The sequence below is a fragment of the Pleurodeles waltl genome, chromosome 1_2 (genome assembly GCF_031143425.1).
Source record: "Pleurodeles waltl isolate 20211129_DDA chromosome 1_2, aPleWal1.hap1.20221129, whole genome shotgun sequence".
NCBI lineage: Eukaryota > Metazoa > Chordata > Amphibia > Caudata > Salamandridae > Pleurodeles > Pleurodeles waltl.
In genome coordinates this window covers 478,654,177-478,673,217 of record NC_090437.1, presented here as the reverse complement: position 1 = coordinate 478,673,217, position 19,041 = coordinate 478,654,177, and the positions used below count along the sequence as shown (strand labels likewise).

Here is a 19,041-nt window from a genome sequence, read left to right as displayed (position 1 = left end):
TGCAGCAACTGGTCCTTTGTCAGCTTCTGAGCTAACATGAGTCAACAGATTGTCCTAACCATTTTGTACCATTCACTATTGTTGACGCGCTCAAAACCCCATCAGACCGAGCTTGTGCTGTATCAGCCACATGTCTAGTCCCAACAGCTTGACTAACCTGATCCCTCTCGCTCACTGTAACTGGAACAGGTGGTGTTTCATCTAGGGGGCGTGGAACTTTGCAAGTGTGACTCATATGTACCCAGTTCGGAAGACCAGCACACTTCACAGTCGTAGTGGTTACTAAAACCATCTGAAGAGTGTCCTTCCGATGTGCTTCCAAGCAGGTTTTACTTACGTGCTTGATCATGACTCAGTCGTCTGGACATAGGTCATGACAAAGCTCCTACTGCGGTGGTGCCGTAGCTTCTCCAACCTGATGAGACAAAGAACAAACCACGTCAGCCAGTCTTTTGCAATAATCCAGCGCCAAGTTATCTGTAATGTTCACAAGCTCATTCACAGGCACTGCTGGCAATCTCATGGCCCTTTCCATGATAATTTCATGAGGGGACAACCCAGTTTTTCAGTTGGGTGTACTGCCCATACTCATCAAGCCAATGGGCAACAAGTCTGGCCATTTCAGAGTGGTGGCTGGACATACTTTTGCCTGTCTGGACTTCTGGGTTCCATTAATCTGTTCTACAAGTCCTGAAGCTTCAAGTCTGTAGCTGCAATGCAATCTTGCTCAACTGTTGAAATTAGTTCCTTCGACTGACTCTAGAGAAGTTTGGAATCCAAATCGCGGAATCAGCTCCCTAAGTAGCAGCTTTGCTACTGTGAGAATATCATTTCTTCTCATGGGGTAGGCTTCAACCCAGTGTGAAAAGATGCATAGAGTGACTAAGACATCTCAGTCCATTGCACACAGGCACCTCAATGGAATCCAGCTGCATTTTGTTGAACGGTCCTCCTGATCTACCATTGTGACTCAGTGTGCACTTTCTTACATTCATCTGTTGGCATGTGAAACATATGTGGCACACAGCTTCTGCAATCACTCTGGATCTAGGGTTAAACTGTGTCTGAATGTTCTGATCATTGCATCTTTATCTATATGAGCCTGCCCATGATAATGTCTAGACATAGGTGACAACAAGCTTTTTGGCAACATTGCTCTTCCATCACTTGGAACCTAAACATCATCCTCATTTCTCTTTACACATCCTGCCGTGACCCAACTTTGTTGTTCTTCTTCTGTACTTATTCCTGCAATCTCTTTACTTCCTCCCATGTATCAACAGCAGTTAACAGGAAGTTTTGACTTGGGTCATCATTTGTCTCATTGCCTCACTCTCTGTTAAAGGAGGTACAACTAAGGGCACAATACCTGGCCTCTTCGTCTGCATATGTATTGCCTAAGGTTATATAATCAGTAGACTTTTTATGTGCTGTGCACTTGACAACAGCAATTTTTGCAGGCAGCTGTAATGCATTCAACAGATTGTAAACTTGTCACCGTTCCGGATAGGGGATCCAGAGGAGGTCTCTGGGACCACAACTGTCCGAAATCATGAACGACACGAAAACCATACTATCAGTAAAAATTGTCACTTTAAGCTGTTCAGAAAAACAGCATGCCCTAGTAAGAACAACCAATTCAGCTGCTTGGGTGGAAAAGACTCCTCGAAGCCAGGAGGCTTCGATCACACCTGAGACAGTGCAAACTGCATAACCAGCTCTATGAGTACCATCTTTATCTCTTGGTGCACAATTCAGTCACATCAAGTCAACCATGCTTAACCTCATCCTCATGGTCATTTACATTTTCAACAGGATTTGGCAATAACGTAGCAGGATTTAGAATGGTACAACTCCTGATATTTATATTAGGAGATCCGAGTATAGCTTACTGATATCAGGTCAAACATGCACTTGTTAGGTTAAAATTTCCACTGAGTGGGGGATAAAAACATTCAGGGGATAACCCATAACAATGCCTTAACACTGTTGTATGCTGATGGTCAGAGCAGAGACTGCCTCCTGGGCTGCACTGAAGCCACAGGACCAAGTGTGGCTGAAAAATAAGCCAATGGCTAGTTGTCATTTCCATGCAGCTGTATTAAAACTCATAGAGCACATCTATCCCTCTCACAGCAAAACACAGAAAAACACTTGTTGAAATCAGGCATTCCTAGAGCTGGTGCTCAGCATCCGCTTTCTCTCGGCTATGTGAAGGCATGTATGCAGTTGTCATCCAATGGTACCAGATTAGACACATCTTTTTGTGTCAGCCTCTGTAAAGTCTTGGCCAAAAGGGAAACGTTTGGAATCCACTGGCGACAGTGGCCAACTATTCCTGAAAACATTCAAACCTCTTTCTGCATGGCAGGGGGATTCATTTTCATTATTACTGAGATTCTCTCTTGTGACACTTTCTGCACACCTTTCTCAATGTGGTGACCTAAGTACAGGACTTCTTTCTTGCAATACTGTAATTTTGCTGGGGAAACTTTGTCCATTTTCTGCTAAATGATTTAAAAGAGCAGTAGTAGCTCTTGTGCATACTTCTTGGATGTTTGACGCAACGAGCAGGTCATCTATATATTGCACTAAGACTGACTGATGGGGCATTTTAAGGGACTCCAGATCCTCTTCAACATCTGGCTGAAAATAGATAGTGACTCAGTATATCCTTGTGGGACTCTTAACCATGCCAAAGCACGACTGCCGAATTTGAATGCGAAGAGAAATTGACTTTCCTCATGCAGTGGTTTAGAAAAGAGCACCTGTCACAGATCAATTACTGTAAACTATTCTGCTTCACAGGGAAATTGGAATAAAATCACCGCAGGACAACATGGAACAACAATTTTGCTTACTTTTCTCAGATCCTGGACTATGCAGTACTTTCCATTGGGTATCCGCAGTCCTGAGATGGGCAAGTTACATGGACTTCCCATTATCTCTTTCAGGATGCCTTGTTTAAGCAAACAGTGTATCAAAGGGGTAATTGTACCAATTTTCTCTGGGAAGATATTGTACTGTTTTTATTTGATGCACTGCATTTGGCTTCACTGTTATTTTTCTGATGAGTCTAGTTTCCTTTCCTGAAAAATCCCAAACTTCATGCGTCACTGTGTCATTACATGTCAACATTGGGAAAAATGTGACACTTGGGTACTGCTCTACAATTTTACAGGGCACATCTTCCTCATTTGTTTGGATGGCTATTCCTCTAGGTGTGCAGCTAATAGAAAAGTTTAGCTTACACATTAGGTTGCATCCAAGCAAGCTTACAGGACTTGAATCGTAGACCAGAAATTGGTGCTCATCTTCAAATGAACCTATTTTTATGGGAACACACTGTTACAGGGTTGGTCAACTGCTTATTTGCAACTCCTACAACCTGGATTCTCTTTCCTGAAAAGGGCAAGTTTTGGACTTCAGCTGTTCTACATGTTGAACGTGTAGCTCCGGTGTCAACTAGGAATGATACATCATGGCCCATAATGTTGGCATTTACATAGGGTCCACGTTGATTTACTTCTAATGATACGCCTAGTATGCAATCCTCATCATCAGAGCTATCAGCTTGAAGAATTTCTGAAAATTCCTCATCACGTAGGTCCATTAGGGGAAACTGTGATGGTACCTGAATTACATTTGTGATCTGATTCAAATTCTGTTGGGTAACTACCATTTGCTGTTGCATCAACGGGCTTGCGGTACCTGCATGTGCTGTCCCAGGGGAACGTTTACATTTTGCATTCGGGGGTCTTTGAACTCTTTGAACTTGTTTATTGCCTTGCACCTGCGCAACTCCTACATTCTGCACTTCATTATTTACATTATTACATAGACACTCCCATCGCCAATAACCAAACTTTTTGCATGCATGACACGGATTAGTTCTCTTCAAAGCCTGAACATCAAGTATACATCCACTTTGATCTACATCCTCTACCTCTAGGCTGGACAACATTTGTCACCTGCTGTGCTATTCCTTGCATACCACCAGTGTTCATCAGTATCGGTTTTCTGTGCCGCTTTCAGTTGTATGACCATCACCTTCTTTTACAACTTTTTCTGCTTCAGTTCCAATTCATCACTACAATATTTGAAGTATCGCAGGATTTCATCAGTCTGTTTATTCTGCCAGCAAATCAGGTGCTGGTGAGTCATTTCACTTATGTCTGGATTCAATCCTAGCACATAAACACAAAATGACCCATATCTTTAGCTTCTATAGTCTCTGTACCACTATGCTGTTTGAAAGCCTGCAACAAACTTTGGTAGTAAGCATGAATCTATTCATGTGAATCGTGAGCTGTCCTGTCAATCTTCTGCAAATCAATATATTTTTGGGACACCTTGATTTTTCAAAAATTCAATCACCTTGTAATACTTTTTCATCACCTCTTCAGATGGCGCACATGTTACTGGGTCTCTTCAAGGTTCACAGTCAGGCCAATCAACGTTAACTTTGCATTTAGTCCACAAATCATTTGGAACAACAGTGTCAAACAACATGCTCAAATCCTCTCACAGGCATTTAGAAAGTTTCACAAATCTCTATGTTTGCTTGTACCATTCCATTGGTTTCTCTCTCAATTTCGGGTAATCATTTGTGAATGACAAAATATCACTCCTACTCCAGGGTACATAAACATAACCTCCACCTGGTTTCTCTCTCATGGGCATCTTTTTCACATTGTCCTCGGCTTGATTTGCTCCTTGCCTTTGCTTTCTTTTGATCTCTTTTCTTCGCCCATCTCCCTTCTCACTTATCTATAGCTCCCCATTTCTGTATGCATGTAATCAGTCCCTTAATGTGAGTTTTCATTCCATGAGATCTCATATCGACTATATCTTTTGTGCTGGACTCAAACCTGTAACTTCTCTTCAAGGGCTTTGATTTTTCTAAATCCACATCTTATTTCCCGGCTACTTCAGGTAGTTTCTCATAAGCCTGTCCTGCATGTTGGGTAACATCTTTGCACATGAACCATAACGCATCTTCTGTGTAAGTGTCTAATGTTACCAATATCATATCATTCAATTCCAATTTCAATCTGGGCACATTCATCAATCTATCTCTCTCTGGCGTCTCTTCTGTTCTAGCATTGCAGTTTGTCATGCCTGTCGCACCTGGAGGACTGAAATTGTTTAACCAATCAGTCAGCTGTTATGCAGTGAAACCTCGCAAACTTACCTTATTATTCTGTGGTACTTCTGCTCTCAATGGTCCTACATTCGGGTGGTTCGAGGTATTACAATTTGACATATTCTCTGGCGTGTTAAAGGTTACTCCTCCTTGTGGAGCGCTGTGACGTACATTCAGGATCTGATCAGGTCTGGGCACAAAATAAGGTGGGGTTCCCTGAGGAAACCTTGCATCAGGAGTAAATCCTGTTTGACTTGACATTGATCTTGGATCTGCAGTTTGGGTAGGGGTTAACGTCTAACAAGAGAAGCTGTTCTCGCCATCTGTAAATTGTTTGAATACACTGATCTCTGCATACCAATTGGCGATATCCAAGCAGATGTAACTGGTATATGAGGAATAGTCGGGACATTTATCGAGTGGGCATTGCTTCCAGATGTACCTGAAACATACTAGGGAACAACAGGACCTAAAGTCACAGGGACTGTTAATGCATGTGGACTCCTATGATTGGTTTGATTCTTGATAATGGTCATTCTCACACTCTGTCCTGTTAAGACAGTGCCAAAACTTCGTCCTATTTGATTCAGGGTAACATTTGGCATTGACGGAACTGGACTAAATATTGGCACAAGTTGATTCGGGGTACAAGTGTGTACAGGCAGATTCACGTAAGGTGACCGCACCATCTGATTCCCTTTCGAGTTTAGCACAACCTGGTTTACAACAGGACTTGGTACAGGCTGAATTGCTTTGAAACTCTGCACTGGTGGATTTGTTACAGGAGTTTGTGTTACTGAATTTGCAGGGGTACCTTGTACTATCTGATTCGGGGTCTGTGCAACAGGAACAGTTGGCATATTCGGTGTTACATTTTGTGCTGCTTCACTTCTTGCTCTTGCCCCAACTGATTGGTATGGAGGCGGATGATTTATCAGGATCTGATATATAGACCCATCATCTGAATCACTCTCCTAGGTTTCCCGTCTTATTATCCTCAGCTTCTGCTCTGTTCTGCGTCTCCCGACGTTTACTGGTCTTAGGTTTCGTACTTTCTCCTTCTTTGTTTGAAATAGCTGGCAACATTCTGACTCCCTCAAGTATGTCTGATCTCCATATTTTCTGTTTTGCATCCCATCTAGCTTCTGTAGGTGTCTTAATTGCTTTCTGAATTCTGTTTTTGTTTGTCATTTTTTCTCATGCTACAAGTTCCCAAGTATTAAGGGCTTCAAATTGTGTAGGTCTTGGAGGCGGGTTCATGTCATACAGTAGTTGCCTCAAATTGCCTAAAGTATTCAGATTAAATGTTCCATATCGGGGAAACACTAAGGCAACGTCTTTCTCAGTAATTTTGCACCATTGTTTAAGCTACACACACAGAGAAAATCCTTTGACAGATGACAAATAATGATCTGGAGTTCCTTCTGATGAGGCTTCCATACCCTCGCTAAATGGAAGAACACATCTCTTAACACAGTCTTTAAAGCCTTGACACATTTCATTTTAATCAAATTCAGTTAATCACAATAAATTTCGATCGAACCAGGAAGTAACTTCAATCCCAAAATTATTTTTTTTGTTTTATGTTGTCAACCAATACCAGTGCAACACTGCCACCAATACCAGCACAGCTTTACACCAACCGACATATACCAGTGTGGCACACGATGACATCACACTCGCTTCTTTCAGCAATGCAGTCGCAATTGTCTCTCATACTATCGCTCACACACTCTTAATGCAAAATATTGCCAGCAAAAACCAACAACCTGTCTGCATAGCACAGGGTAGGAACTCAAACACTTTATAGCTGTATGGAGATACACTTCCCGGCTATAGCTTTCACAATTACACGCGAGTGAAACTTGACCAGCAATTCTCACTCCGGTTGATACAGATCCTCCATGTGCACTCAGGATTTGCTTAATACCTACCAATAACTCACACTCACTCAAGAAAAACTATTGGCACGGTCAATGACGTCTCATGACAGGTACCCCATTGCAGACAATAAATTAATCGTGTCTCTTCTACACTTGTGTGTTATCCCGGGATCTTAGACCACAAGGGACCCGTCAACAACAACAACTGCGGACATTATTTAAGCACAATCACTTCGAATACGATGACTCTGCAAACATTTCACAACATCACACTTTACCCCAGTCTTCAGGACAAAAGCGCAGAAGTGCAAAACGTATTAATACTCACACATCTGTCACTTGTAGGCACAATGCCGGATCTTCATCAGTCTTCAGAATGGACCATGGGACAAAATTCGGGGTGCACAATTTTTGGGCTGAGCAATTTCATGGCTCCAATCCTATCTCTCTAATTCTACACTTCAGCGTTGCTCAGGTCTGTCCATCTAAATCAGCAATGTTTCAATTTAGCTGGGCATAGGGAAAACCCTATAGTTGCCAAATCAGGGAAATACATTGTGTGGGGGAGAACATGTGGGGGAAAAAAGAACAAATAGGGTAAAAAGAATTTGGAAGAAGGTAATCTGAGGCAACAAGCTACTAACCAAGGTGGGCAAAAGATAGGTAAAAAGGAAAAGCGTCAGCATGTCAGAAACTCAATTAAGAGTCTTTTACAGGGGTTAGGAAGAAAATCTCAGTCTCAGTAAGGCATCTCAAAGGGGCAAAGGCAGAGGAAGATAACACTCAAAAGGGCATAGCATTCAGGAATACAGGAAAAGGGGTTCAGGTTCTCATTTTTGGGCAGGCTGCTCATCCATCTGACCAAAGTCCAACTGGCCAATGACATATTAAAGTTCATAGGGCATTCTGATTCGTCCTGGTTGACAGTCCATTTTACATTGAAGGGGCATCATCCAAAAGAAATCAATGACAAGACTTCAAGCTCCAAGTTAAAGCATTAGCACATCTTCCCAGGTCTGACATGGGGACATCATCCATCCATGTAGCTTCACATGAGTTTGAAACAAATGTTTAAATTGCTAGTCCACACTTCAGGATGTTCTACATTCAAGGACATTGTTTCTCATCTCTCTATGACTGAAACAATAGGTGTCTATTACCAAAGCTAGTGTTCTCATGGGAACAAAGCCTGAAAAAAAAGTGCACGTTAGAGGAATGACTTTGCATTTTCTGCACAGTCATGAAAAACAGGGCCTAACAGTCCTCACTTGGCTAAGACAAGTGAATTAATAGAACACATTAATATATCAAATAAAAATACATTTTAATACTCAAACTGTTAATTTTTCATTAGCATTTAGATTTCAGTAACTTTAAACTAAATAACTCTGTTAATACATTTCAGTTAATGCAATGCGAAACTTCATTTCTCTATTTTTGTATACATTTTCAAATCAGTAATCATTAGAAATGTAATATTGATTCAATACATTCTTTTAGTCTAGAGTCTTAACTACATCTTAATATCAGTTTAGTTCTTTAAACATTTAGATTAATATCAATACCACCTATGTTGAACACTGCTGCTTATACAAATGCACATTTAAAATGACTTCTCAGTACATCATTCTACAATCAAATTTATTAGTTCTTTGGTTAACATAATGCATAAACTGTCATGTATAGATAACCTCTGTGACTTCAACAGCAATGATAACTTTCTCGAAGATAACTTGGGACGCGCATTGGCTGCTTTGTGAAGGTAAGTAGTTTTCTGCAGCACGCTGTCATTATAGACAATCTGCTAAGTAATCTGTCCAAAGTGATCTCTTTACTTCAGCTATTGTACCTTGTTGTGATCATCCCAGTAATCATCTCAATCGGGTCCGTTAGAGACCTGCATTCTTTGCTCAGGAACTTGATATGGGCAACAGGTGGGTGCAAGATGGCACTGGAAAAAGTATGGCAGCCACCGAATGAAGGGAAGCACGTTCCCGATTTTAAACTTTATTACATCACAGCTCGGCTGCAGTTGATGACTAAATGGTTTGCGCCAGAGGGGATTGTAGAATTATTTTTTAGATGAAATTACAACTGTGACACTAACAGAGGCACTTTGGGACAATGAAATAATAATTAGCTGCCGTTGGTGGTACAGACCGTGAAGTACTGTTGGAAATGTTGCCTAAGAATATGTAAACCCAGACAGTATACACACCAAAGCTCCCTCTATGGAGTCTGCCTAGATTCCGAAGGTAAGTGCACCAAGTAGACAGTAATAGATGGTCAAGGGTGAGTCCAGCTGGTGGAGCCTAAACACATCTGAAGCTCTGCACACGTTCCAGGAGGTTAGGGGAGTATGTGAGCCACGCCGGCCAATTTGTAGCATGCAGGGGTGTACTACGGTCATTCACAGAAATCTGGACCTGCTGTTTGTTCAATTCTTTTTGATTTTACTAAACGATGTGCAGCCGTTCTGCATTTAACTTCCGCGTATATACTGATATGAACCCTGATATAAGCACTTGAAACAAATTTGCTGTGATATGTAAAGGTGTGTTTTTCTGTTTTTGGCTAGCTAGGCCCCAACTCCATCTTGTTTAAAACTGATATGCCTTATCATGATGTTCATTTTGCGTTCACAGTTCTGCTTGACACTACATGCAGCAAAATGTGGTTTCTTTATTTCTGTATGACTCTGTTCTTGAAGGGCTTGCTAAAGGAAACCCAATTGCAACAAAGCACAGGGCCTTCTGCTCGCACAGTGTAATGCATTAATTCACAGTGGTTTTCCTTGGCTGATGTAACTTGTTTGTTTTTGCATCTCTTTATGACGTTAATTTAGAAGGGACAAGTCAATATTCATGTATTCAAGTAGTGTTAGTGGTTAGGGGATACGGCTGTGCGACGTTTTATAGTGTAATATTGTGATTTGTTGATACATTAATTACACAGTGCTGACTTTGCAATTTCTGTACTTTCATACGCAAGGAATCTGTATATAAACCCCAAAATTTGGGGGTGAGCCTGTTCCTTTTGGGAGACCTTTCCTATGCCTAGGGCTACTGTCCGATTTCTTATTGATTTTCCTGGACATTTGAGGCTTGGCATTTCTATGATTTTTTTCTGATTGCTATTTTACTCTATTTTGATAGCCTTCACGGCAAATTACTTTAATGCATCACTGATTATTGCTGCATCTATTTTATTGCATGTATTTTAATATTCCTATTTTATACTCTGAATTTTGTAATAAACCTTCATGGATCTGGAACTCCATTTTGGAGCCATTCCTTCCTTATTGATTGTATATTTTTTAAATACTTTTTTTGACTCTTAGGACACATTGCCTCATAACTTTGAGGTTAGCACTTTCAGTGATCCACCCAAAGTTTTGGTGCACCTAAAGGTACAAATAAATTTGAAGGAAATGCTGCTGTAAAAATAATGATGACGTGGAATTGGCCACGGGATAGTAGTAGTCCTATATCGGGCACTACTCCACTTCATCAGATGCGACCTAGGCGTAAAGTCCAGATTGGATCATGACTTAGAGTCTGAGATATCATAGGTAGAGTGGGTCAAAGCAAAGAAATACATAACCAGAGTATTGGGATTGTGCAGTGCCCAATTCAAACTCATTCAATTTAATCTTCTCCACCAGACCTTCCTGGCCTTGAGGAGACCGAATTAGATGAATGCTGTAGGTGCATATATTCTGGTGGTGTTTCTTTTCCACATGTTCTGGGGTTGCCCAGTGCTATTGCAATTCTGGGCAGAAGTGGTAGACACAAATCATGACATTAATAGACACAGCAACAGTTTGCCCGTGTCTATTAGACGTATTGCGGAGACCCAAAAAGATGAAACACAAATATAATTTGTGGATGTGGCTCTACTCCTGGCATAGCATTGTATAGCGGTCTTGAAAACTGTCCATAACATCCGTCATAAAGTTCTGGCTGAGGGAAATGCGGAGCTGGGTGGATGCAGAAGGCATTGTAGCAAGACTGCCAATGGCCCAGGTGATAAGGTGTGAGATGTCGGCGGCATGGGACCTATTATTGTTGGAACCTGAAAGGCTTGCAGAGTATGTAATGTCAGGAGTAATATTTGCACAGAAGGCACTTTTTCGCTCCCTGGGTGTCTGAAAGTCTTCCTAAGTATCAACTGATATTTGAGAGAGATGTTTGGGTTAGCTGCTACACCAGGGATGAAGTGACTTGTTCCTGCTGGTGTGTTTAACAACTCCCCGTCCCCCAAAACAAATCCCTATGACATCATGATATCTGGGTGAGGTTGCAGAATGATACAGTCTCCCCATCTATTTAATTGGATTCATTGTTATCTCTTACATGAACCACACATGATGTCAGCAATGCATATTGAAGAGTCACAAATTGAATCAGCTTACATGTATGTAATGCAGTGATGTGCATAGCCATTAAACTCTGATAAAGTGGTCTGAATTAGAACTCCTTGGTTTAAACCAAAGTGGCTATTTTTTCCTGGACTGAATAAATCAATTGCAAACTACTCTGTGGACTAGCCTTCTAAAGCAATGATAGGATTGAGCTTTGAAACTGACAATGAGAGAAAGCCTGAATGGAGTCACTGCATAGTGAAATCAGAGTGTAGCCTATTGTTTCTTGGAGCACATACAATAGTTTGTATTCACCTGATTAATGCTATTTGCATGGGTGTTACAAACAGTCATTATTGTGTTATTATCATTAGTATTTTACTTAGGGCACAATCTGATTATTACGGCATGACAGTACATTCCGTAGTCCTTGGATGACTATGTATGAGTGAGTGGGAGTGAGTAATTTATATAATATTCACTGAAAGCTCTATTGCCTCTAAAGGAATAACCATCTTACATTTTCTATTCTTTGCATCCCCCTTTCAATTGTATATAGTTGTGTATGTTTCAAATGTAAATGTACGTTTATTAATGTTACTCCTGCAACATAATAATTCAGCCTGCATGAATATATATTCATGTTATTTCTGCACAGTTTGAATTTTCTTTCCAGTGATTGTTTTAAAATAATGAACATGGCTTCATAGACATTGACATGTTGACTGCTCACTTATTGTTTTTAAACATCTGATAGAGACATCTAGTTGCAGATTCCTTACCTTACAATTTCCCCCATCTGGAGATTTTTCTCGAGTAGTACCCCTGTGCTCTGTTTGGTGGCTTTGATAGGCTGCGCGTCCATCTTCTGTGTAGTCTGTGCCAGATATCATATTGCAGGTCCTGTTTAGGTGCCACCCCAGCACGCTGATATCCGTTCTTTTCTTTCTGCGCCAGCCAGTGTTGATCAGAAGAGAGCTACCTCTCAGTCATTTTTTTGACTGGCCTTTTTCATCTTTTTGTCTAAGTTTTCTAGAGTTATTAACATCTGGTCCGTCGAGAGATGTCATCAAGGAGGACCGAGTTCAAGCCCTGCGGATCTTGTCGTCGGGCGATGTCCATGATGGATCCGCACCTCGTGTGCCTTTGGTGTCTGGAGCGCGACCACAGCCTGAGTTTGTGCTACGAGTCTCAGGCCATGCATCCGAAGGCTTTGAGGGAGCGGTCCCTAAAGATGATGGCAGCCTGATGCTCAACTCTGCAAGTCAAGGTCGAGAGGAAGGTCTCGGGATCGATCGTGGAGTAAGCCTTGTTATTGTCCCACTCCAAGTTCTCAGGACAATTGGGTAAGTTGCGGCACAAGAAGAAAACAAAACTCTCTTTGACTTCCTCTTGTCTGACGGCGAACATGACAAGGGAGAGGAAGGTCGTCGTTCTAGGCTTCCCCCTGCGGAGACTGGGTCTGGACGGACTCTGTGCCTTCCTGAGCTTCTGGGAGCCAGAGCGACCACTGGCCAACTAAAAGAGTTCTAAAAGACCATGCACCTCATTTCTGGGCAGTCAGACATCACTGGTGCTCCTTTAGTGGCTTGTGGAGTCGAAAGGGGCCCTTTTGGGTTCCACGCCAGCAGCTTCGGCTTCGGTTCTAAAAGGCATCCATGATTGGATCCGGGACAGCGTCGGTTGTACCAGCTTGACCTTCCCTGACGCCACTCCTGGCGGCGATGCTCCCACCCCAATTCTTATTGTTGACTCCAATATGGAGCCAGATGTGTGTCATGGGACTCTGACTCAGCGATGGCAGGAGCCATGCCTCCTCGGTCAGATCCTGAGCCTTTTTCGTATGGGCTAGGTGACAGTGAGGAATGGGAGGGGTCGCTGGACCCTTTGAAATACCAGCTCCAAGATCGTATGGACTGGCGTACGTACTTGGGTAAAGCCAGTAGACTGGATACCTCCCCATGCCTTCTTCCCCTACCGTGGCTACGGAGGAGGGAGCTTCCTATTCTGTGGTGGTGCGAAGAGCACCTTGAGTTGCCTTCAGTGGCAGTCAGGTCTAACCTCTTGACAGAGGTCTTTCAATCTGGAGCTTCATCTTCCGAAAACTTGCTCCCCTTACAGACGCCCTACTGGGTACCTGGTCCAAACCCAGCACAGGGTCTCTTGTGAACAGGACAATTGCCTGCCGCTATCGCCCTGCTCTGGGCGACCCAAGTTTCCTTACCCAACACCCCACCCCTGACACCTTAGTTATACAAGCCTCTACCTCTCATGGCGCATTCCCTTCTGCACCGCTGGATAGGGAATCCAAGAGGCTGGATGCACTTGGGAAGAAGATGTTTTCTTCCGCCAGCCTAGCATTGCGGTCCATAAACACTGCATGCCTTTTGGGACGTTACTTATACCCGCTGTGGGATACAGTTGTGCAAGTGCTTCCACAGGTCCTGTAGGAGGCCCAATTCTTTCCCAGATTCCCAAGCAGTTGCTGATGGGGGAGACGCAGCAAAGTTCACAATCCAATGTGGACTGGACACGACCGACTCACTGGGCAGAGTGGTTTCATTGACTGTGGCCCTTAGGTGCCACCCCAGTTTGAGGACGTCTCATGGACATGCCCTTTGATGGCACCAGTCTCTTCAGAGAAAAAGCAGATTCTGGGCTCAAGGGACCCAAGGATTCTTATGGTATGGCCGGGTCTTTGGGCCTCACGCCGTCCCCTTGTCTCCCTTGGTCTGCTTTTCGCCCCTTTTGTGGCTATGAAAGGGGTGCCCAACCGTGTCTGTTGCCATCCAGCCACCGTGCTGTGCATGCTGCCCAGCCTCTGTGTGGCAGGGGACATGGGATCCACCAACCTTGTAGATCAGGGAGCCAGTGGTCCAACCAATCCACCCCCACAGCTGCCTCCAAACCTTCCTAGTCTGATTCATCCCCGTAAGGGACCAGTCGGAGTGAAGATCCGTCATCACCTGCCCCACTGGCTGTCCATTACGTCAGACAGGTGGGTACTACCCCTCCATCCATTCCACCATCCTACTATCACATCACTGAGGATCACTGGCACGTATCCGAGAGAAAATTACTGCTCTCTTGGCCAATGGAGCCATAGAGAGGATTCCTGTGCCCGAAGTAGGTCACGGTTGTGATTCCTGCTACTTTCTGCAACCCAAAGGACACAGGTCTTTGTCCCATCCTAGACATCCAGTCCCTCAATTTTTTCCTCAGGAAGTAGAAGTTCAAAATGCTCACTCTGGCTCGGGTTATATCTGCCCTGGACCCTGGGACTAGATGGTAGTGTTGGACTTGCAGGATGCTTATTTCCATATTCTCGTCCTGCCTGCCCACAAACGTTAATTGCAGTTCACGGTAGGCCACAAGCACTTTCAGTTCACCGTGCTCCCTTTTGGCCTTAACAGCACCCCTTGGGTGTTCACCAAGGTGATGGAGGTGGTCGTAGCTCATTTGCACTGATCAAGGGTTTCAGTCCTCCCCTATCTCCAGACTATGGTGGACCTCTTGCATTCACTAGGATTCTCTATAAACGCGCTAAAGTCACACCTAACTTCCTTTTTCTGGCCCAGCAGAGCTCTGTTATGGGCACTCTCAAAGGTTATTTATCTGCTATTTCTGCGTTTTTGAGGTTGCCCGATAAACCATCTTTGTTTAAGTCTCCTATTGCTAATAGTTTCCTCAAAGGTCTTACTCACATGTTTCCTCCATTCCCATTCATTATGTCCCAATTGGATTTGAATTTGGTTCTGACATTCCTGATGTGCACTCCTTTTCAGCCTCTCCACAATTGTCCTCTTGGGCTTCTCATCTTGAAAACAGCCTTCCTTGTTGCCATTGAATCTTCCCACAGGGTGAGTGAGCTGCAGAGATTGCCATCTAAGTCGCACTACCTTTCCATCTATCCTGAGCACGTGGTGCTTTGCACTAGGGCTTCCTTTTTGCCAAAAGCGGTTATGCCCTTTCATGTAGGCCAATCCATCACCTTGCCTACTTTTTACGCACCCCCACATCTGTCCAAGGAAAAGGAGTGACTCCACCGCCTGGATCCAAGAAGTGCATTGGCGTTCAAGCTTGATCGTACAAAAGAGTTCTGGGTGGATGATCAACTTTGTAGGTTATGTGGGTGCGAAGAAAGATCGGCATTGCAGAATCCCAAGGGGTCATACTCTGTATTGAGATCTGCTACACACTGACCAAGAAGCAACCATCCAAAGGTTTGCGTGCTGATTCTACTAGAGGTACAGCTGCAACCACTGCCCTAGCACACAGAGTTCCAGTTTTTGACATCTGTCAGGTGGCAATGTGGGAATCTCTGCACATGTTTACCAAACACTACTGCCTAGACAGTTAAGTACGTGCTTTGGCAGTTCAGTACTGCAGGACTTTCTAGTATGATCTTAGTTCACAGACTCTCCTCCGGGGATGGTGTCGCTTGGGTATCTGGGCTGTGGTAAGGAATCTGCAACTGGATGTCTCTATCAGATGGACAAATTACTTACCTTTGGTAACTCCTTACCTGGTAGAGACAACACCCAGTTGCAGATTTCTTATCAACACACCTGTCCCTCCCCTCTCTATGAACTAATTTCTAGTGACAGGAAATCCCTTTTCAGGGCCTTAGTTTTGATGCACCAGTGGCCATTGTTCTTCCTGGCTCTGCGTTTCTGGCTTGGAAAGTCGTGAAAAGAAACTGACGTTAGCGTGCCGGGCTGACGCCTACATAGGACCCGCATTATCATATCCAGCACAAATGACACCGACGACGGACGCAGAGCCGATCGACGCCACCTAACGGCGCCCATGGGTACTGCTCGAGAAAGATTTCCGGATCCAGACGGAAGTCTGTGGGAAATTCTAAGATAAGGAATCTGCAACTAGATATTGTCTCTATCAGATAAGGTGTTACCGAAAGTTGGGAACATGTCCACTAAGCAAGGTTTCACAGAATGTAAGTGAAAGGTTAGAAGTGTTGCATAACTACTTGCTTTACTTTGAAAATCTTCAACAAAGTTCAGACCTAATAGATAAACTAGAACAGAGTGTTATTAAAGAAGGAGGAACTTTGGACCAGGTATTCGAGACTGAAGAACATACAGAAGCTATAATCATCTTGCATAGCTGAAGGCTATGGAGAAAGTACATCAAGCTTTCACTCATCATATCTGCTGACTTGTAACAAGGAACAGCAGCTGTTGTTTCTTTGCTGAACACTGGTTCCATTGTTCTGAAAAGGTATGCAGGTCTAGACCATCTTTGAAACTTGATAGGACCCGTTTTGGTGGTAAGTGTAGCTTAGCTAAACAAGGGAAAGGAGGGGTTGGGATACTGGTGCAAAGAAACCATACAATAATATCATGTTACTATTTTTTCTCGTATTCTGCCGCCTAACACTTATTATTGCCATATGTTGTTTATTTTTACAAAGGTTACTTACTATACATTATGCGTGCTCTAAGATAGGATTGTTACTCCAGTAATTCTGTAAAGTATAATCCTAGCTTCCCAGAGTTCTTGAGTGTACCTATTCATGAAGAGAGGGTTTGGGTTGCACTAATTATCCCTGTGAAGTCATGCAGGGCTGACTGGTACTTAATACACACCTCATTCAAGTAATGCTCGGTTGGGTGTGGGATATTTGTAGTCACTGGGTTCTCTTTCTTATGTAGGTACACTGGCGAAGTCCTTATGACCAGAGGGTCTAGAAAACCCAATTCCGGGCCGTGTTTAGAGAGAAGTTAAAAAAACGTTACTAATTGCTGCAAAGCTATAAAAACATTCATGATTAATCCATATTCCTCTGTCTTTTGGTACCATTTTCAACAACATATTAAGTCATCTGAGTTTTCTGTTGTGTGATTATTAAATACAGTGCCATTTCTTATTATCTTTGCATATTATCGTTTTAAAGTATGTGTTCTTTCCTTAGATAAAGCAAATAGGGAGCATGCACCAGAAATGGATGACATTAAATCCTTGGTCCATAGCCTGTATACTGCTCTGCACTTGGAAGGGCACCAGTTAAGGAAAGAGCAGGAGTTGCTTCAGAAGCTTGACAACCTGCAAGAACAGTTGCAACCACTTGAGAGGGTAAGTGTGTTTTCATTGTGGTAAAGATGCATGAGGAGAAATAAGGAGCATTGGGTGTGAAGGAAAAAGCAGGACGAGGAGGCATTTTAACCATTCAAAATAAGGTTTACACTGTTATCTGTATTCAAAGGAACGTGCATGGAAATGCTTGATTAGAATACGATTGGTCTGGAGTCATTGGTCCTTGTCTCCTTTGTTACTATCAGAGTAGACGTGTAGACAGCAGTGCAAATTGTAGGATGTAAAACTAAAGGTCATTGTTTACTGAATTGCCAGTGAAATTAGGGCCTGATTTAGAGTTTGATGGATGGGGACACTTCTTTACCAATGTGACAACTATCCTGTCTTCCTTATTACAAGTGACTTATTTCCTATGGACAGGTAATGGGTGGACAGGATATTTGTCCAGTTTTTTCCCATCCCTCAAATCTTAATCAGCCTATTAGTGTTTTAAAACCGAGGGCTTTCTTCACAAAACATGTAGACAGGTTTTACTTTGCAAATAATAATGATGAAGCCTGATGAATGCCACAAAATGCAACTAGTTTAATTACAAAGTACTCTTTTAGATGCGCAGCTGATGATTTGTCTACCAAGATGGGAAGAAGCATGGAACTTTTTATTTTGAATATAACTCTGTTCTTGTGGTTATAAAATACATAAATAGTATTTCACTCCTCATATTTGTTCCAGCTCTGTCAGTAGGCTGTGTTGTCGCTTTATCCATTTCCATCTGTGCTGCAAGTAGAGGTGTTCTGTGCACCCTCACTGGTCTTAGCAAAGACGCATGTCCAGACCCTGGTTAGTGGGGTTGTCCATCACTTTTTGTTTTCAGAGCTCCTTCCAATCTCCCTGGAGTAGTTCTGGATTTGATAATCGTACAAGCAGGACTGTACGTAAGGGACTTTTGGAGCCACTTGAAAAGGTAAATGGTCTGGTTTCTGATGCCTTTGTCTTATCTTCGCCAGTGATTGAGCTATCTCCTAGCATCTTCACCAGAAAGCTTGAGTTCTTGGTATTAGCTTAAATAACCAAAAAAAGCTGCAACTTGGAAGGATATGCAGTACAACTCCCAAGGCATTCTGATATCAGAATGTTGGGCTAAATGTACTATTTACTGCTCGCACAATACTGGTTGCAATATGCAGTCAGTAAATCATTTTAAGAAAAGGTCAATGTACTCATAAGTTGGTTCTTAAAATTCTGAATCCTTATGGGTTGTGATCCCACCAATTTCATGAATATTAATGATGTAGGTTGCAAATTGTGATTCACTACGATGAGAGTCCCGTCTGGAGATGGTGGCCTGGAATGGTCAGCAAACATCCATGTCTTTAATTACCTTTTAATAAAGCAAACCTTTTTTAAAGACAGACAGTTTTCCTTAAAAGAAACCAGGCTACATTTAAAGAGAAAAGCTTCCTTTTTTCGGTTTGCTTGAGAGTTTGCTGTGGTCCCGTGGACCACTGCCTAATCCCAAACAAACTTGTTCTTTTTGTTTAACATTCTCAATAAGGGACCACCCCCCCCCCTTTCCCGAAAGGATTAATACC

General features: G+C 42.8%; 1 protein-coding gene across 1 annotated transcript in view; it reads left to right on the top strand.

Annotated features, from left to right (window-relative positions):
* MCUB (mitochondrial calcium uniporter dominant negative subunit beta) overlaps positions 1 to 19,041 on the top strand; it is a 408,993-nt gene that overhangs the window by 332,986 nt on the left and 56,966 nt on the right. The window contains exon 5 of the mRNA XM_069241124.1: positions 17,328 to 17,488. Coding sequence (XP_069097225.1) covers positions 17,328 to 17,488 — 161 coding nt within the window. The remainder of the gene's footprint in view (positions 1 to 17,327; positions 17,489 to 19,041) is intronic.